Source organism: Culex quinquefasciatus, chromosome 3 (genome assembly GCF_015732765.1).
Source record: "Culex quinquefasciatus strain JHB chromosome 3, VPISU_Cqui_1.0_pri_paternal, whole genome shotgun sequence".
NCBI lineage: Eukaryota > Metazoa > Arthropoda > Insecta > Diptera > Culicidae > Culex > Culex quinquefasciatus.
Window position 1 is genome coordinate 140,425,077 of NC_051863.1, and position 21,496 is coordinate 140,446,572.

The 21,496-nt window shown below is 36.9% G+C and overlaps 2 protein-coding genes across 3 annotated transcripts in view; both read right to left on the reverse strand.

Moving 5' to 3' along the window:
* The window catches only part of LOC6033581 (phospholipase ABHD3), a 32,984-nt gene extending 27,211 nt beyond the window's left edge, over positions 1-5,773 (reverse strand). The window contains exon 1 of one of the 2 annotated variants that reach the window (XM_038262870.1): positions 5,582-5,773. The gene's annotated coding sequence lies outside the window, so the exon portion shown is untranslated. Of the gene's footprint in view, positions 1-5,273 lie in introns of both variants that reach the window. The other variant, XM_038262869.1, reaches the window with a different exon arrangement.
* A 4,186-nt stretch (positions 5,774-9,959) lies between these two features.
* On the reverse strand, positions 9,960-16,943 carry LOC6033577 (ribonucleoside-diphosphate reductase subunit M2). Its single transcript, XM_001843954.2, has 4 exons — positions 16,787-16,943; positions 11,635-11,856; positions 11,292-11,572; positions 9,960-11,114 (listed from the first exon to the last, which is right to left on the reverse strand). The coding sequence occupies exons 1-4, from the start codon at positions 16,856-16,858 to the stop codon at positions 10,514-10,516; spliced, it is 1,176 nt and encodes a 391-aa protein (XP_001844006.2). The 5' UTR covers positions 16,859-16,943; the 3' UTR covers positions 9,960-10,513.
* Between the last annotated feature and the right edge of the window lie 4,553 nt (positions 16,944-21,496).

Sequence of the window (21,496 nt, forward strand, 5' to 3'; positions counted from 1 at the left end):
TGTTCAAGTCTTAATTCAAGTAAGAGACTGGAAAAATAAAGCAAAATTACCTATCTAACAAATAAATTGTAAGTTTAAAACAATAAAAGCCCTACGTAATCCATACAGATGAAAACACATTTAAATTTAGAGTGGTTATCTAAAAATACACAAATCGACTTTTCTTTGTATTTTTATTTTATTTTGATGAAACTTTGTTCAAGTCCCTATCTCAAAAGAAGTCATTTTGCATCATTAGTTTTCTGTACAAATCTCCAAACATAATGGGTATAAATGTATGAAATTCTGTATCTTGAGAAGAGATTTTCTGATGGACACCAATTCGGCTAAGCTGCTTGAAAAATGGAAAATAAAAAATAATCCACGGTTTTTTTTATAAGAATTTTTATCATTTTAACAATCAATTTAACACACAAACGATTTTTTTAATTTTCTATTTTTTTATTATTTTTAGGGGACGAAAAAGACATTTTCTGAGCTAAGAGCGTGATGGTGCTAAATCTGATTTAGGAAACATGATTTTTTGAAAATAAAATTGGAAAATATCGAAAACCTGGACTAAAATGTTAAAAAAATCAGTTTTTGAAAGCATAATCCATATTTATTATATACATTTTCGATTTCTTTTCCTTTTTTTTGCCTTTGAGCAATTCCAGCTCAAATCAGGTATTTTTCTGGTACTTTTGTACCCGACCCTCTCCGATTTCAATGAAACTTTGTAGACATGTTATCCTAGGCCTATATAAGCCATTTTTGTGTATATGGAGCCAACAGTACTCGAAAATTACATTTGAGAAGGGTGTCAGGTATTTAAATATTTTTGTATTCTGTAATTTAAAAATGACTGTATCTCGAAGCCGTTGCGTCGTATCAAAAAGTGGTCAAAGACAAACTTGTAGGAAATTGGACGGGCTTTCTGAAAAAAATACACTGAAACAAAAATAAACGCCACATCTATGAGATTTTTTGATTTTTAAGTCTGAAACTTAAATTTAAAGGTGATGTCACGATTTTTTTTCGGTCAAAATTTTTGAGGAAATAGCCTAAAATGTTACCAAAAGACTGACGAAAAATGCAGGATGGTATGTCTCTCCTAAAAAAATACAAAAATCATTTACTAAAACTGTTTTTTTTGAAAAGTGGTCTAAACGTCAAAATTTTTAAAAACCCGTAGTGGGAATCGATTCTCCAGACAATTTTACATAAAAGTCTCCATATTGACCATTTTCCTATGTACAATCCTTGGGAAGATACAGCTGTTTTAAAAATAAAAATGTTGAAAAAACGGTTTTTTTTTGGTTTTTGGCAATTTCTATATGACAGGCTTGGTTTTTCAGTCTCGTAAATATTTTTACCGGAAAGCTCGTTCAATTTCCCATAAGTTTGCCCTTGACAGCTTTTTGATTAATATCGTTTTTATATTTACGTAAGCAAATTTACTATCCTGGTTTCTACCACACTGAAAAAAATATTCTATTTTCAGTTATGAGCAATGTAATTAAGCTTATATCTGTAAGCCCTTACATCCAATTGAAATGCTGTCAAAGGCAAACTTATGGGGGGTTTCTTTGCATACTCCGGAAGTGTCCCGCAGTGGCCACCGGTAACCGGTTCCGGAGTGACCAGGTTGGGTCATAGGATATTGACATGACCTCAGATGGTCATAATTTTCAATTTCATGAAGTTTGATATGTCGCATGATATGCTTCCCTGCATACTCCGGAAGTGTCCCCCAGTGGCCACCGGTAACCGGTTCCGGAGTGACCAGGTTGGGTCAGAGGATATTGGCATGACCTCAGATGGTAATAATTTTCTATTTCATGACGTTTGATACGTCGCCTGGTAGGGTTCTTTGCATACTCCGGAAGTGTCCCCCCGTGTCCACCGGTAACCGGTTCCGGCGTGACCAGGTTGGGTCATAGGATATTGGCATGACCTTAGATAGTCATAATTTTCTATTTCATGACGTTTGATACGTCGCATGGTAGGGTTCTTTGCATACTCCGGAAGTGTCCCCCAGTGGCCACCGGTAACCGGTTCCGGAGTGACCAGGTTGGGTCATAGGATATTGACATGACCTCAGATGGTCATAATTTTCAATTTCATGAAGTTTGATATGTCGCATGATATGCTTTCCTGCATACTCCGGAAGTGTCCCCCAGTGGCCACCGGTAACCGGTTCCGGAGTGACCAGGGTGAGTCAGAGGATATCGGAATGACTTCAGATGGTCATAATTTTCTATTTCATGAAGTTTGATATGCAACATGACGGGTTTCTAGCGATACCATTATTGGAACCGTTTTGGTGGTACCCTAGAACCGGTTCCAGATTGGCCACAGTTGGCCGGATCGATTCCAAACAGTCAGGGGTAGTATATAGTATACGAATGTAATGATTTACAAAAAATCCGGTTGAAAAAATTGACTAATGTGTTGATTTTATAACAAAAGCTGAAAAAATCATGTTTTTCGGATGTTCCGGGTTAACGGAACCGGTGTCCACTTTTGACAAATCATCTCTACGGGAGCTTAAAGTTGAGGTTATTACCCGTCAAATGCAACTGGAAGCAACCCGCTATGTGTTATCGTTCCGGAGATACAGGTCCTCAAAGTCGGGGCCTCAAAAAGGACTTTTTTCGGTTGTAGCAGGTTCCCGGTGGCCACAGTGCCCAAAACCGGTTCTGCCAGTCGGAATCGCAAAGTAGACCAAAGGTCAAAAGTTACGATAACTTTTATCATGCTCTTGGGTCATATAGACCCGAAGACCATGCCCGGGTTAAACTAAACTTTCTCAAGACTAAATCATTAAAAAGTGGCATTATGACCAACATTTTCAAAACAATATGTTGTGTTCTCCCATACTTTGATATATTTATTGTTAGTACAGTCATCCCACATATTCGGAACACCCACAAATTCGGAACACTTTTGTGGTAATTTGTCAATAGAATCCAACATGCAACTTTTCTGTCGACCCTGCTATTTTTAGGGCCTTTATTTGGACATTCTCTTGCTATTTCACTAGTAAAAGTAATACTTTTTAAACATAAACTGCATTTCAAGACTATTTTATCCAGAGCACCAAAACACTGCCTCCAAATTGCCTGTTCCATGATTGTGGGATGTTATTGTGTCTCCCACAATTGTGGAACACCTGAATTTAACTGATATTTTCACAAAAAAGATATCAGACCATTCATAAAACATTACTAAGCATGAGTTTTATTGGTTTCAGAGTGCAAAGTCATTATTTTGTAAAAAATATAAACTCCTGGAGAGAAAAAAAAGTTTGTTTACATCGTAAGAAAGAAGTGTTCCGAATTTGTGGATTTCAAGGGTCAATGTTTTTCTTTGAAAACTTGATATAAAACGTAAAAATGTACAACCGGTCTATACATCAATCGAAAGATCGCAAGAAAAGCTTTCACATTAAGGTAAAAGCAAATCATTATGTTCAATTATCGATTTTATATGATTTGTTGAACATTGGTCGATCTGTAAACTGTTCCGAATATGTGGGATGACTGTATCCATTGCAAAGGTTATTTTGTAACTTTTTTTTCCAACTAGTTTACTCGATTCATCCGCTCGAAAACTCTGCCCCCAACCAGCGATGGAAGAATCTTCATCAAAAGAAAATCTTTTCCCGCTCTCGAGGGTCCCTTCAATATCGACAACGAGAGAGTCCACTGTAGTTCATATATAAGCGGATAGTAATAACGTAATAAAGAAATAGAATGAAAATAACGAAGTCACGAAACTTGCCATATTAAATTTGCCAAAAATTGCGTCAGGATATTTTTTAAGAAACATAACTCAGATTGAGTTTTTCGAATACTTTTCAAGGAATGTAAGGAAGTTTTGATAAAATGTGTTATTTTTTTTAAGGTGAAAAGTATCTTCAAAAATACACAATAAAAAATCATGGAATAATAAATAATTACATATTACATCTGGGAATATTGACAGATTTTGTGTCCAAAAAATGTGTAATGTTACCTGTCAAATTTGTAAATTTGCATCATTTTATAAGTGAATTTACACATCCCACATAAATTGTGGTAAAATTACTTCTCTAATCTTCAAATTATGTATGTTCCAAAATTGTCAATAGGGTCCAGAAATAATAAATTGAAATGATAAATTAATCACTATATTGGGACCATCCATAAACCACGAAGAAACTTTTTTGCAAATCTCAACCTCCCTCCCTCCCCCCCTCCCCCTCCATCGTGGACAATTTTCATACAAAAGAATTTTTTTGTATGGATGGTCCCTATGTAAAATGTTTCAACAAACAACACGAAAAAAACATGTTTTTGGTTGATTCATTTTTCTTTTCAGAGCCTTAACATGATTCTATACCATTTATACCCAAAAATTTCAAAAAAAAAATCGCTTGATATTCAATAAAATGACAAAACTGAAGCGTTTTCAACAACTTCAAAAATGTTGAGTTATATTCTTCAACTTTTATCCGTTATTTTCTAAAATACTTTTCAAACCATATTCTTCTGACTTTTAGAATTCTAGATTACTTCTTCCAAAAAGTCCTATGTACATAGGAAACCCATGGCGCATTGATTGTTTTGAAAAAGTAGGCTACAATAGTTTAGGTTTATAGTTTTTTTTTACTTTTATTCGCAAGAGATACTTATTAATTTGATAGCAAGTGTTGAACAATTCATTTATGGAAATTGAATTGAATATTTTTTCTTCCTTTCAACATAACGTAACAATAACAAAAATAATCTTAGTGATACATCAGCCAACCGTAAAATAAAGTATAAAGGTTAAAAGCAGCACTTCAAGGCTTCAAGTTTGGACACATTTCATATTCCACACAAAACCCACTTCACGTGAACCAGCACACAAAACACACTGCAGCACCAAGTGGATGCTATCCTTTTTTATCATTCATTCTCATATAAGTACACAAGACTTGGTATGAAAGCTTGCACCATAAAAATCATCACCTCGTTCGTTCTCCACCGCCATTCGTTTTATTTAACACTTTCCATCGCAAATTAAAGTTCGTTCCACCTGAACTAAAGCTCGACCTTCTCAAATGTTAAATCTGTGTGGTTGATTCAATTTTGTTCGACTTTAAATCGAATTTTCCAAACCATCACGTCCGCATCGCTACCAAGCTAAACACGTCGTAAAGCTAAGGTCCCTGAAGGGTAGCCAACTTTCCTCCAAATTGGGACACACTTTACAGTCCTGGCCGCCGTCGTCGCAGTGGAGCGATTAAATAAATTTTTCAGTCGTACCTGATTTACTGGCGGCACCAACAGCAGCGCAGTCGTCCTGGTCCAGATTTCGGATTACTATCGTTAGGGGGTTTTTTCCTTGCGTTGAAAAACGGATAAGTTATGAAACATGCAACGTTGAGAAACGAAAAACTGCCTAATCCTTGGTTGGCTGCTTCTGCGGGGGGAGGTTCGGGGGGAAAATCAAAAACCCCTTTCTCGCTTCAGGAACATTCGACCGAGAAAATTTCCAGCTTATCCTGGCCTTAAATCCTCAACTACACACACTCACACACACACACGTCCACGACCTGGTGAAAATTCTTTACCTGAGTCTTTTAAGGGATGACGACGTTCACTAATTTGCACTAAACACCGAAACAAAAACTGAGAGGACAGACAGAAAAACCAAAGGGCTGAAGAAGGTCCTTTTCCCCAGCAAGGGCTACATTAACCTCCTTTTCTTCGGAAGGAGCAGGCAGCAGAGTTTTTCACACCTCGACCGACCAATTCCGATCAACGTTCGCACCAGGACTGGCCGCCTGAACTCCAGTGCCGCATTATGCTGGAAACGATGAACCCCAGCGTTGGCCGCAGCAGACGTACGTCCCCGCACTGCCAGAATGAACCAACTTTTCATGAATGAAAATCACGTGCTCGGCCACGGCCAATTGAGGAACCGGCGCCGGTGGAGTGAATGTGACGGAAAAGCAAAGTAGGAAAACGGCGTCTTCCTGCTCACTCGATGCGGGGAGAAGAAATGTCAGCATTTTCCGTGCCATGGGGAAGGCGAAGTTGCGTGCAATAAGTTTTGTGCTTTTCTTTTGGATCGATACTGAAGGAGATGGAGACGCTGGATGGTTTATAAGTTTGTTTTGGAGAAAGTTTTTGATATTTTGATCGAACCGTAAGATTGATAGTTACCAGTAAACAAAATAAATGCAGAGAAAGGCTTTCTAAGTGATAAATAATGCAGGACTTATTCCAAATATTATTTTAAAAATATTTAAAATGTTTTTATTTATTAAAAAAGTTAAGGGGTAATTCTCTACCAACTCACACGAAATTGGGAAAAGATGCCCCGACTCCTCTTCGATTTGCGTTAAACTTTGTCTTAAGGGGTTACTTTTGTCCCTGATCACGAATCTGAGGTCCGTTTTTTAATTTCTCGTGACGGAGGGGTGGTACGACCCCTTCAATTTTTGAACATGTGAAAAAAGACATGTTTTTCAATAATTTGTTTTGGATCCCGGTAATTAGCCCTTTCGGAGGGGTAATAAAACACACGATTAACACGCAACGAATTAAAACTAGCTGCGCCAAACGCGCTGGCTGCGCGCGATGGCGGCTGGAGCTCTTTTGGTGGATGTCGAGCTCTTGTGACATCATCTGTGTGGTAGCTTCACTACCACCAGTGAGTCTAGCTGACGAGGGATGTCCATTTCTTGCGTATGCAACAATTTGCAACCTAAAAAGGTGATGAGATGTGTTGGGAGGACCAGAAATTTAATGTCAAAGGGACTTTTATGTAAAATTGGACGCCCGATTTGATGGCGTACTCAAAATTCCGAAAAAAAAAACGTATTTCTCATCGAAAAAAAACCCAAAAAAAGTTCCAAACACTCTACTATTTTCCGTTACTCATCTGTAATTGTTTTTGGAACATGTCATTTTAAGGAAATTTAATGTACGTTTCGAATCTACACTAAACCAGAAGGGTTTTTTTTTCATTTAGAACAAACATTTTCGTTTTAAAATTTCGTGTTTTTTGTAACTTTGCAGGGTTATTTTTTAGAGTGTTTCTACCAAAACCGGAAATGGATTTTATTTGTATTTTTTTATTTGGCTCAAACTTGGTGGGGGCCTTCCCCTTGACCAAATAATAAAGTCATCATAGCAAATTATAAAAATAAGAGTACCTACAGTAGTTGTTCGGTAACTAGGCTGAGAACGTAGCCCAGTCACCGAATGTTGCTCGTTAACTGGGCTGAACAAAAAATAACGAGGGGCCACCGATGCATAATATTTTCCAGATGAAATATAAAAATAAAAGTTACTGAAATTTATTTACAATGCTTACTTTTAATTTTTCTTTAATTGTAACTTGAAATTAAACAAAAGTTTGAAAAAAGTTTTTTTATTTATTGAATATGATTTTTGCATCCATTAACCCCTCGGTCATTTTGGTTTGTTTTGGTTTTTTGACGTTTGTCTGCTTTTTAACTGGGCTACGGCCCAGTTATCGAACGCCCAGTTATAAAACAGCCCAGTTAAACAACGCCCAGTTACCGAACAACTACTGTATTTTGGTAAAATACGGTATTTTGTGAAATTTTATTATTTTACATTAAAAAAAAACTCTGTTAAATTATAAGATGCATATGAGCAATGCCCTACGAAATCGGCCCAATTCGACATTTTTTTTTATTTTTGTCTATTTTTATTTTTTTGTATTGGTTGATTTTTGACCATTTTTATTATTTGTATTTTTGATTTGGCTCAAACTTTGTGGGGACCTTACAAAGGAGCTATTTTGTGTCATTTGTTCACCCATACAAGTCTCCATACCATTTTGGCTGCTGTCCATACAAAAATGGTATGTAAATATTCAAACAGCTGTAACTTTTGAGTGAATTTTCTGATCAATTTGGTGTCTTCGGCAAAGTTGTAGGTATTGTTGAGGACTATTGAGAAAAAATAGGTACACGGAAAAAAATGCATATTTTTCAATGAACTTTTTTTTCACTAAAACTCGATTTCCTAAAATACGTATTTTTTTATTTTCGAGATTTTTTGATATGTTTTAGGGGACAAAAATCCGCAACTTTTGAGCCATGGAAAAACATGGTAAAAAAATCTGCCGCCGAGTTATGAATTTTAAAAAAAATAGTGATTTTTGGAAAAAAATTAAATTTTATGCAAAAACAAATTTGACGTTATTTTGAATTTGCAATCGAAAAGTACTTTACAGAATTTTTGATAAAGGGCTCCGTTTTCAAGATATAGCCACCGAATGTTTGAAATATTTGCAGTTTTTCAATTTTTTAAAATAGTGACCATGAGTGACCATTTCTAAAAAAAATTTTTTTAAGAGTTCAAAAAATTTGCTATAAAATTGTCTAACAGACATTGAAGATTGGACCTCGGGTTGCTGAGATAGAGCCGCTTTAAGAAAAAGAAACACGAAAATTGAAGTTTTCTAAGTCTCGCCACAACAACCCACAATTTTCTAATGTCGATATATCAGCAACTAATGGTCCGATTTTCAATGTTAAAACATGAAACATTCGTGAAATTTTCCGATCTTTTATAAAAAAAAATATGTTGAAATAAATTAAATCAAGACTAACATTTTAAATGGGCGAAATATTCAATGTTTTGCCCTTTTAAAATGTTAGTCTTTTTTTTCGAAAAGATCGAAAAACTTCACTAATGTTTCATGTTTTGACATTGAAAATATGAGCAGTTCTTTCACAAAGTTTGACAATCCGCTTTGCGAGACATTTCTATATGAGGAACTGAATTGCCTTTATTTTGCATAGGGGCAGGAGGGGCAGAATGGGCCACCCTTGGTTTTGGACTTTAGAATGGATTTAGACCAACCGTAAGGCAAGGGTCTTATAAAGGACGTCAAATAGCATCACCATACCGAAAACGACGTTTGAATTCATTGTATTTTTCGAATTATGAGCAAAAATGTAAATTATTGACAAAATCACGCAAATGTTGTTTATTTCGAGGTTTTTAAATAAGCTTTCTGAAAAGTTGGATTGTTTGAAAAAGTTTGTACAATGCTTATAATGTTACTAGATGTTACTACCAAGGTAAACAAACAACAACGGAACCTTAAAATCATTTAGAGGCTTGGTGGTGGAAGTGTTAAATTAAAATCCACTCTGGGGCAGAATGGACCACCCTTTTTCTGCCTTATAAAAACAATCAAAAGTTGCGAAATTCGAGCTAATTGGATTATTTCGCTCCTGGTAGCTTCACAAATCACGTTTAATGCTACAAAAGTTGATTTTAAAGTTGTTTTGATGCTTATTTGTAAAAATAATGTCTTATTACAACATATTAACACTATTTTCAAACATGTTTGTTTTGGTAAGTGACTATTTTTATGAAAGTGGTCTAACTTCATGGAAACTATGTTAGAAAGGTCCCTTAAGTCATTTCTTATCTCCCTTCAACGTTGTATCAGACGAAATGGCTTGTTTTCTAAGATGGCCCATTCTGCCCCGCAGGGTGGTCCATTCTGCCCCGCACCCTGGAAAAGTAGTCGAAACAACTTTTTTTTTAAAGTGCACCAAAAATAGTTTTAATCTAAAAATTTTCATCAACCCAGTACACAACATTGAAGGGAACATCCCAAAGCATAAGCCTACTACACTAAATTCATAAATTTGTATGTTTTTCTATGGTTTTTTGCGCATTTTACTTAGGCGGGCCATTCTGCCCCCCCTGCCCCTATGAGACAGCAATAAAGTCATATTTATTTTGGATTTTTTTAGAAAAACACACTGCTTTTTTGTTCAATAGGCTTAAAGTACATGTAAAATTAAAACTTTTGTTAAGTTTATCTCATTTTTGACAAAAATTCATATGGGACGGACTAGATTAGAGCGGCAGATTCTTGTCATAAGTCGTTTCCAACACAAAAATGCAGGATTTTGTAAATATCATCAATTTGAAAAAAAACATCAATTATTATGTTTGTTTTGCGATTTATTTGAGACGTTTATTTACAGTCGTGAAGAGATCCTCTTTCCAGCCTGATTACATATTTTGTATTTTGCTTGTACAGAAACTACGTCTAGAAGTCATAATTTTATTAGTCTTACACATCTAAGATACGACGCTTAACGAATATTGTTTTTTTGTTTTTTGTAAATTGTGATTGTGATAAAAAATTGGTTTAGTATAAATATATGTTTTGTTTACGATGATTCAATAAACGCGGAAAAATAATAATTGTATGATAGGAGAATTGCCTCAGCTCGAAATATATCGCACGTAAAAATTTCTATAAAGAAAAAAATCTATATAACGTTCAGGTTGGTATCGAATTGGGGTGGAGAAATAAAAAAATATACAATTACTTTCGTTACAACGACTCACGAAATCACATGCTCAACGCAGAGCTTCTCATCCTTGGCGCCGCCCAACGCCACAGCTGATCAATCCAGATCGATCGAGCGTCGCTTTCGTCGGGCTCTAAGTCTAACCTCGCTTAAACACAAATGCCGTCCTTACAGTCTAGTCTAGAAATCAGCGTCCAACGTGAACACATTGTCAAGGCGGTTGGCCATCACGCCCCACTTCTGGTACTCGCCGACCTTCTTCTCGAAGAAGTTCGTCTTGCCCTCGAGGGAGATGAACTCCATGAAGCTGAACGGGTTCTTGGTGTTGTAGATCTTTTCGTTGCCCAGCTCGAGCAGGAGACGATCCGCGACAAACTCGATATACTGGGACATCAGCTCGCAGTTCATGCCGAGCAGGTCGACGGGCAGGGCTTTCGTGAGGAACTCCTGCTCGATGACGACGGCTTCGCGGATGATTTCGAGCACGCGTTCTTTGGAAGGCTTCTGGACCAGGTAGCGGAACATGAGACAGGCAAAGTCGGTGTGGAGTCCCTCGTCGCGCGAGATCAGCTCGTTCGAGAAGGTCAGACCGGGCATGAGGCCACGCTTCTTGAGCCAGAAGATGGACGCGAAGCTGCCGCTGAAGAAGATGCCCTCGACGGCGGCGAAAGCGACCACGCGCTCGCCAAAGTTGGCGTGCTTGCTCGAGATCCAGTTCATCGCCCAGTCAGCCTTTTTCTTCACACAGGGCAGCGTCTCGATCGCGTTGAACAAGTATTCCCTGAACGAGCGAAAGAAAGAGGAACGTGATTAGGTTTGCAGAAATTGGAAACTTGCACCGGTTTGCGTTCCGAGCAAAAGTCGATTGCGCGATTTGTTTTCAACTTGTGAGAATGGATACAAAAACAAACAAACGCAAGTGTTTCGCCGTTACTGAGAAGACTTGGGGGGGACCTACCTCTCCTTCGGATCCCGGATGTAGGTGTCAATCAGCAGCGAGTACATCTCGCTGTGCACGTTCTCCATCGCGATCTGGAAGCCGTAGAAGCAGCGCGCCTCCGTCACCTGCACCTCCTGGCTGAACCGCTCGACCAGGTTCTCGTTCACGATGCCGTCCGAAGCGGCGAAGAAGGCCAGCACGTGCGAGATAAAGTGCTTCTCGCCCGACTTGAGCTTCTCCCAGTCGCCCAAGTCCTTCGACAGATCGACCTCCTCGACCGTCCAGAACGAGGCCTCGGCCTGGCGAAAAAGATTAAAAAGTCTTACATAAAACCCAAAGCAAACAAGACAACAGCCCTTACCTTCTTGTACATCTGCCAAATGTCGTGGTACTGAATCGGGAAGATGACGAAACGGCGCGGGTTGTCTTTGAGCAGGGGTTCGATGGACGGATCGAACGGGGCCTGGCCGGCCTTGAGCACGGCGGACATGTCCGGCTTGGAAGCGTCCTTGGCGTCTGTCTTTTCCGCATCCACAGCCTGGGGCACGTTGGCACCGCTCTCGGTCAGAGCTTTGCGGACATTCTGGAAAGAGAAAAAAAAATTAGCAATTTTTCAAACAATCGATTGTTTAGCAGCATACAGATTGCATCTTAAAACAACGCGAGTTTTTCACAGCCAAATCAATGCCAAAGAAGCATCGCGAAAACTATTTATTTTTGTTGTTTCTCTCAGTCCCTTCATCTGTGAACTGTTTCTTTGTTCATTTTTTAAGGGTTTGCTTGCTCGAGAGGTGAACACTAGTTGCGAAATCATATCTCAGCTTAGCACAGCAGAAGCATCTGGTAAAGTGTGATAGTGCGCAGAATCAAACCCAACCAGCTGATTGGGCATTTGGCGGATGTTGAATGTCAACATAGGAGAGTATTGTATTGAAACATTTGTGAAATCGTTAAATTAAATAACTTTTTATGACGTAGAATGAATATAGGGGAACAGCATCTAATTCCAGCGTGCCTCTAATGTTGGCAGGTCAGAACTTTGACATTCAATTAAAGCTAATTAAAATCGTTTTCAACTGAAATCGTGTGATAAATAGCTCAATAAGAAGTGAGCAAGCAAGTTTCTATATATAGTTTTGCAAAATAAGTTGTTTAAATAGTGAAAATCAGCAAATTGGATGGAGTTAGGAGCGAGTGCTTAACCTGCCAAACATACGAGAATTTCCCCTAATCAATAACAATTTGAATTAATGAAATTTTGATAAAAGTGCACCGATTTCGAGTCAAAGCCACCTTTAGGCTATTTTTCAAAAAATGTCTGTCATACTAAAAAAAAGTGTTCATACTATTTTTATCGAAAAGATAATATTTATATTTCTCGTACTTTTTTTACCATGAAATTCGAATCAATAGTTGCTGAATTATTGCTGAATCTGTTTCATCAACTAGTCTAAAAGTTCCAATCAAAAAAAATCTTAGACCAATTTATAGATTTTTTTTTTTTTCGGAAGAAATACTTCAAATCATGGGCACTTTGAAAAAAACGGACAAATTTCAAAATAATCGCAAATATAAAAATTTGTCAGGAACTAATTGCTCTTCCTACCATCTGTCTCTTTTATGTACTTGTGAGGGGAATTTTCGATCCATCCGCATTGACACACTATCTTTTATTTTTATCTTTCTTTATTTTTCATTATTTTTTTCGCGCTTACTGTCAGTCTTTGTGAGGGGATACTGAGCTGGATTTGCTATCCATCCGAATTGACCTTTTCTCATCTTTAATTTTTCTTTTTATTAGTAGTTTGGATCAAAGCCGGAATCGGAGGGGAGCATCAGGGCAGTGGACCGCAAGTGGTCTCAAAGATTGTAAAATAACTACATCTATTGACCTCTACCATTTTCCAGTTGTCTACCGCGCCCTATTTTTCAGCCTTGTCAGACTTTTTTCGGAGATTTTGGAGGTTACTGTCGGAAGGAGATTCTCTTCTCCTGAGTAAATTTACTCAACCGCTTCATAGCTCATTCTTGTGGCCCTTTTGACTTTTGATTATCACATCAAATCAAATCAAAATTAAAAAAATTGCAAGGAATAATCGATGGATGAAATTTTGCTCGAATATTTTTTTTTTTAAACGCTTTTATAGTGCATCTATTTTATCCTCAGTCATCCAGATCATATAACCTAGAAGTTTACAGAAGACACCAAAACGAACTGAAAGTCCTTTATCAAAATACAGAGTTTCGAATATTTCAATAGCACTTCAGTATAGACAGCTCCCGAATTTATATGTAGGCTTGCATGGAGAAACTAATGATGTAAAAAGTTTAATTTGGGCATGAGGAATCTATGGACTATATTTTATAAACTATTAGCGAATGCGGCAGTTAGGATCGGTAAAACTTTTATCAAAATATTTTTTTACTAAAAATCTGTTTAAGATGACGACTTATGCTTTGTTAACAATATTTTTGCAATTCCGTCGTGAAACTACTTACTTTTCCTGTCATTCTTGAACGACGAAATAGCCTACTTTTCTGTACCAAAAATAACAGAATCGAATAGCAGCACTTCTCAAAATAAATGCTGAAAAGTTCTTCGTTTCAGCACTGAGTTCAAAGTTCAACTTTTCAGCACTTGTTTTGAAAAGTTTTTTTTTCCCGCGGCGGGCGCTCTAAAATTCTTTGTGTAAATATGGGTATTCGGCGCCGTCGCTCCGTGCCATACTTTCATACACTTAGGAGCCCAGGGCGGCGAAGTCCTTGTAGATAAAAAGGAAGACACTAGTGGTTGGTACTAGCAATGGTGGCCGACAGCTATAAAGTCAACTTCGTTTTTTTTTTTTTTTTGAAAAGTTACACTTTTCAACATTTTTCAGATTTTAACGATTTATTGACAAAAAATGTTGTATGGAACTCTTTGCAAAACTTGATATTTTCAGCACACTTCATATTTATCCAACTCGTTGAATCTCGTTGGATAAATGTACGACTCGTGCTGAAAATATCCTATTTTTGCAACTTGTTGCATAAACTGCTATTTCACAATATTCCTTCCTACACGTATTGATACTTTTTGGTATCGATTTTCTTCTCTCTTGTGATATATCATCATAAATTAATGATTGTCAACCAGAAAGTCAATAGTTGCTTCACCAAGTTTTATAACTTTTGAGACCAATACGATTTAAATCAAAAGTTCTTTAAGGGCCTTCAAGATTGGTACAACCGGCATATCCTTCGGGAAGTCGCGTGTTTTCGCCTTTCTTACAAGTGCCCATACAAACTGTGTACAAAGTACACGTACGCGACCTCCGGTGGGATATGCTGATTAATTTTGGTACAAATATTCGTTAAATTGAGCTGAATACAGAGCATTTTAGAGTAATGATCAATTTTATTTTAAAATGATTGACGGCTTCACCTTTAGATGAACGATCCTTATCCATGAACATTTTTTTAATGAATTTCCGTAAAATTTCACCGAAATGTTAAGTTTTTCGGAAAGTACAGTTCGGTCAGGAACCGGTTTGAAACTTTTTTTTTTTGATAATTGAGGTGACGACTGCCATCATTGCCATAATTTTTTGTTCAAAGATTTTGCACTACATACCGTTATTTATTTAGTTTTCGTACAAGTATTTTACATATCGTAATACATTCTGGCAGCAAGGTACCTGTTGTTTATGAAAATCCCCTTTTATCAGTGATTGTCGGTCACGACTTTAACGATAAGCTAATTGAAAATTATATAAACTTCATGCCTCCACATGATTAGTGTTTTTGGAAAGACATTAAAACGCCTTGAAGTACAAACGACCGCAAAAAGACATGGGAAACTAAAGGCAATACAAAGCCTTTTAAAATTCAATTCTAACTTCCTGCCAATTTGGAGCAAGTCATGCGAAGCCATGACTTATGAACGTACAACAACGCGTTTGCAACAAACGCTTGAAATGACCCCTCCCGCCATTCACGCAAAAGTTCACACTCACACAACCAGAGTTACACGTATACGAATAGAGTAGATACGGAGAAATAACCACGTGAATGAAATACAACGAGTGAATGAAACACGAAACCAACTCTAGGCAGCATGAACGAGAACAGCTGTACTGAGCTGGGCTGGACTGTCGGACGCGATCATGTATTTTCCTGTCCGACGGGGTGGCCGTTACTGCCACATGTGAGACCCGCAGCATGGTGTCCTTTTTCGGTAGAGTTGTTTGGGGAACGGAAAATTCCTGGAGGCTTCACGGCTTTATTGGACAAATCTAGGGTTTTTTTTCTAAAAAAAAAAAGGTCCTAAAACACAATAGAATATTGGACTTTTTAAAATAAAAATCCATTTATCAAGTTGTAGCGATTAGAAGGTAGACTGCTTTAATGCTATCAACAAGTTTTTAAAAATCGATGAAAATGTCGAAGTCGAAGTTTCAAAAAAAAAACTCTCATCGATTAAAATGCTCTAAAAATTGGTGAATTCACGCAAATTCAGAAATAATGCTATAATAAACACAGATAAAATAATTTTAAAAGTTTCAAATATTTTAGCATGTTTGTGTCTTTAGAAAATTTTAACACGTTTGTCCCTTTTAAAAATAAAATTAATGGCAAAAAACTACAGATGTTGGACAGTTTATAGTTAAATGTATTTTTAAGAAGATTTGCGAATAAACCTAGTTCAATAAACTATGATATAACACACAAAAAACATAGAATGCGTACAACTTTAGAAAAAACTCTTCAACTTAAATTACTGGGTATTTTTCACGCATTTTCAGCACTAAGTTTGCAAAAGTCGTTAGAAGAAGGATATATTTTTGCAAACTTCTTAAATAAATTACAGGTCGGTTCAACTTTTTTGTAATTAAATTAAATTAATTAATAAAATTTTGTTGCTTTATTGATTACGATAACTTTTTGGTATAGTCTGTGCATCAGGTGAAGGAACTTTAAAAAAAATCAAATCTACAAATTTTAAACTTCAAAAAAAAATGTAACTTCATTATTTTTAATTCCAAAACATGATAACCTATGATAACACTTATCGTAGTATTGAAAATTTGTCCTAGTTGTGTAGGAATTTATTATGTTATTAGAAAATGTATGCAAATATATCATGTAATTCATGAGTTTTTTTTTGAATAGGTCCTATAAACATATGAAACACAATAGCTTATAGGTCCTTTTCAAAACAAACTCTAGAATTGTATATTATGAAGTAATCGAAAGCTTTTTCTGAAGCTCCCAGATTTTTTAATAGAAATTTTAAAAAGGACAAACGTGTTAAACATTTGGAAAGACTCAAACATGCTAAAATATTTGCAATGGCCTTAATTCAATAGTTTCTAAAGATTTCGCAACATGTTACATTGTAATCCACCCTCCACGTAGCCACACTTGCCCAACCCAAGCCATGTTCCCGCGCTTTTTTCAACCTAAACCAAAAAGGAAAATCCCCAAGCCCAGAACAATCCTCCACCCTCTTCCTCCTAGTTCCACCCACTAACCTTGATCGAGATCTTTTCCATTCCTTCGGCAATGTTCTCCTTTTCCAAAATATTCTCACTGATGCGGGACATTTTGTGCACTTTCAACAAAAAATTCACTGTTTTTAAAACACAAAAAAAAGTTCAGACAACTTTTTCTTCTTTTCTGTAAATCCCGCAAGCAGGAAGAAGCGAATAATACTGAACCACTCTGGTTGAACTCGGAACGTGAAATGGCCCACTCGGGTGGTCGGATTCTTTGACCAAAGCTCAGAAAACCCGCGAAAATGTGAAAAACTGGCGGCAAACCGGCACTGACGTTCAACACAACAACACAAACGCATTGACAGGTACGGCGGTCTCGCTCGCTCGGACGCCGGTTCGCCTAGCGCTGTCTCGCTTGGGAGTAAATTTTGGCGCACACGCTGTGAGAGTGTGTGTTTTGCTATAATTTGCTTTTCACACACCCGCGCGGGGAACAGGAGTCGGCATAGTGGTCGAAAAATTCCAAAAGTGTTTGAAATAGTGAGAATACACAAAATTGTGATTGAAAAACATTATTTAACATAAAATTTAAACTAACAAGGTTAGAAAAAGATCACTCAACTATTTTTCATAATCTCCGGTCTTATGGACAAAAATAGATAAAGTTCAACATCAACAATTTTTCGATATTTTTTTCATATTTTTTACTAAATACTTTGCTCAATTGTTTTTTTAAAAACAAAGACTATCAAACATTGACAATAAGTTTCTGAACAGACACGATAATTTTGTAAATCTTTGCAGTTTTTCCAATGTATTTTTTAATATTTTTGCGTATCATTAATAAATAAACTAGCCGACTCCGTTCAACTTATGTTACATATTAGTTCAAGAGTCAACCAAACAACCACAACATATTCAAAGCCAAGCCACTGGAATTTTCCACGGTGGACTGCTTGGCTTCTCTAGCTTCTCCTGCTTTTGTTGCTTTTCACGTACATTCCTGAAAGTTTTGTTTGGAAAGCAAGCAGCAACGTCGCGACGAGCAGAACAGGAAAATACGTGATTGACCGTCGTCGTCGGTTGGTATTTTTCCTAGAAGTCCTTTATCGGTCGTTCTCAGCTGTTTGTCTGGTCCTTCGCGTTTCATGAATCAATCCATTCATGTGTTTGTCGGGTAAATTCCAATTTTTATCGTTTGTTATTCATTCTTCCTTGTTGAGTGCGTGTATTGGTGAAGGATAAATTCTCTGTAAATTCATTCATTTAAATATTTTATGTCAATTTACTACATATATTTTTTATTATCGTTTTGAAACAAGCTCGTTAATTCGAACGGATTCAGCCCAAGGGCGCTCAAACGCTAGCTCAAACCTAGAAATCAGTTATAAAACGGATGTTTTTTGGGCAGCTGATTGCGCGACATGAATTTTGAAAAATGTTTGCAACAGCCTTACCAATAAAAGTGTGGCAATAAAACGATTCGAAAGTTGAGGATTCGCTAATTTGAATGGAACTGCATTCGAATGAGCGAATCCGACTTCGCTAATTGGAATGACTGACAGCTGTCAAAAGCATGAAATCACGTGATCGGAATTCGTTGAACAATGAGATATCAACATTAGTTTGAATACTGGTTTTGACGTTTGAGTGTTTTTTTTTAATTCGAGTACGTTCAAATTAGTGAGCATTGAAAATAGCGGAAATTCGAAATGGCGAAATTCGAATTAACCCTCTACTGCCCAAATTTTTTTTTCGAAAATATTTATTTTTCCCGTGTTCAGGAGGTCATTTTGAGCAACTTTTGTTCTACAAAAAACTTTACTTTTCTTGTTTTATGTTTTTCTTGTATTTTAATTTGCATTTATCTTGTTTAGTTTATGTTTGTTTTAGGTAGTATTTGGCCTACTCTACCACCTAATATAATAACATTTCGCCTATCTAATTTTTTCATGATTTTACAGTCACTTTTTCAATTTTTTGCATGTTTTTCATATGTTCTGCTATAGAATCGCACCATCATCATTTAAATTGTAAAAAAAGCGTAGAGGCATAGTCTGGGACACTAGAAAAATTACTGCATACTTCTTTTTACTGAAAATATAGAATATGTTAGTAAAAAACACTGCCAAAGTTGACCCCTAAAAAATGTCATTTTTAAAAACATTGGCAAAGTCACATAAAACAAGTTTAACTTCCAACCCTGAAATTTTCTAAAATTTTAAGAGTTCTTCTTTTCAATGCTTTTTAAAGATCAAAAATCGGTTGGAAAATTGATTTTTGGCGATTTTTTAGATCGAAGCCCGTCTAAAGGCGGGGTTAGGTTGTAGAGGGTTAACGAAGCCGCTCTGTATAAAGCGGTGTATGCACTTCGGAAGGAATCGGTCAAGAAAAATTTCAAATGGGCAGCAACGGTAGCGAAAGCAAGCCAGAGAGGGTGAAGAAATGCCCCAAGAAAACGCTCCCTCTCCTTTGTTCTGCTGTTCGTAAAGCTGTTTCTTGACCCCTTTCCTTCCGATCTCCATACTAGCCATAAATCATGAGAGCTGAGTTTATTATTATCGTTATTATCGAGATAATTATGCTATTTCAGGCGTCAACCATAAAGTATGTCACGCATAAATCGGCCAAAATATACCCCCCCCCCCATTCTTCAAAAACACGTCACATTTTGGATTTTGGACCCAATTTTTGCAAGATTTTCAATTAATTTTGTTTTTAAAACTAGGACTTAGATTGAAAAAGTTATTTAATTTTTAATGGTTATTTTGTATTTTGTTGTTGAGTTTTGTAGCGATATAAACTTTAAATCACCATCATACTGGAAACAGTATTATTTGTAGTGGTTAGCACCATATTGTAGTTGTAGGATTATATTGAGACCATGCACCGACGTATTTTTGCTGAAAACATTCCAAATTTAGATTTACTAAATATGGTCCTAAAGCCCTATGTACATTTTTATGTACAGCGGAAAAAACACGATTAAAAACCATTTCTGATCACTTTTTTTATTTTAGTGCAAAAAAATATATTGCGCATTTTGCACTTTACTAGAGTCTTGCGCAGTTATTTTCATCACAGTAACTTTTTATCACAGTGATTTTTCATCACAGTTGTGTCGTTTCTAAGGGTTGTCAAGGTATGTAAACTGTTTATGTTTTGATTTCTACTTTTGGAATGTCGGGCCATGTTACGAAAATTCTACTCATCCTTTGTGTTTCAGGACCCAATCTGAAGAGGAACGGAACAGATTCATTGGAAGTGCAAGACAGTTTTGTGGGACTTAAGTGTGTGGAATATTTGAACACTCAAAAAACTTCACTTTCTTGGCTTTTTAGCTTTGGCAGTGGAGGGTTTTCCCAGCTGCGACCTCCAGTCTTTGTTGCCGGATGCGGCCTTGAGGCTGTCTTCGGCTTAAACTTCCGTGCCGGATTCGGATGGACGACCAGCTGTTGGATTCGTTTCACGCAGAAATCTGCCTTCCTTGTTCAATCGGCAGCTCCAGCGTCTGATCCGAGCGTGCTGAGAGGGCTGGCGTGCCCTCCTTGGCGTTGGAGGCGAGTGGCTTCTGGGTATACGTCCTTGGCGTTGACGGCGCGATGAGGTGCTCTTATAACGGTTGGATGTAGGCAAATGCCATACAGGACTTACACTGTCCAGGCAGATAAAACCGAAACGGACGCGCGCTCCCGAAATCTCCGGGTTCCATCTTTTGTGCGGTCATTGATGATCAACACACCGAGGATCACGTCTTATCCATTATGACACCAGGTTGGAGAAGTCCCCTCACTACTGATGTGAAGGATTAAATGTAGTTTGTCATGGATTATGACCAAAGGTTACAGGAAAATATGTATTTAAATCGGAAAACATAAAAGGAGAATGAATAAATTCCTGTTGGCAAAATCATTAAGTCTACTGAAAGTATTCCATAGATTGGCACAAAATTGGACATTAAAATATAAACGGTTCTTCTTCAGTACATTATATGATCTTTATAAAACATTTAAAACTGTCTAGGTCATTAAATTCATTTAGACAATTTACGAAACGATCAGAATTCAAATTTTAATAACTTCCGGTAATTGAATGTTCAGGCCAAAGGTGGAATATGACATCAATTGAGCCAAAAAAAATAAAAAGTAATTTCAAAAGTTCCAACTTCTAGAATCGAGCCAGGAACCTTTAACAGACCATCTCAATGACTTAACTGCCTCGGCCACCACAGCTTGGTGACTAGATTGGGATCAGAAGTCGATGCATTGCACTTGTTTTGTTTTGATGGTGTGATAGAAATTTAGTTTGCCAACTGTGATGAAAATAATCCCGCAGCACTCTACTGAGGTGCAAAGTGCGCAAAGTTGACAGTTCTCAGTCATGCAAGGCAGTGTGATGAAAAAATCTAGGCCTAGCACGATTAACACAAAACTCTAGAAATTGCTGCAAGGCGCAATATTGACAAGACAACATTTTTTCGATGGATCAACTATGGTCCCCTTGTAAAGAGGTCTAAAAGATCTGTCAAGTAGGACTTTTTCTGTCAAGAAGGACCGCGAGGTTAACTTTTCAAAATTGATTTAAAAATCCATTTCAAACTCTTTCTGGTCATACAAAGGGTCATTGAACTCAGAAAAATAAGCTTTATATTTGAAAACAATAAGTAATATCAACAAAAAAAATACGCTGGTAAAATTTACATTATTTTAAAAAAAATCGTTCGACAAAATATTTATGTTTTTTCTT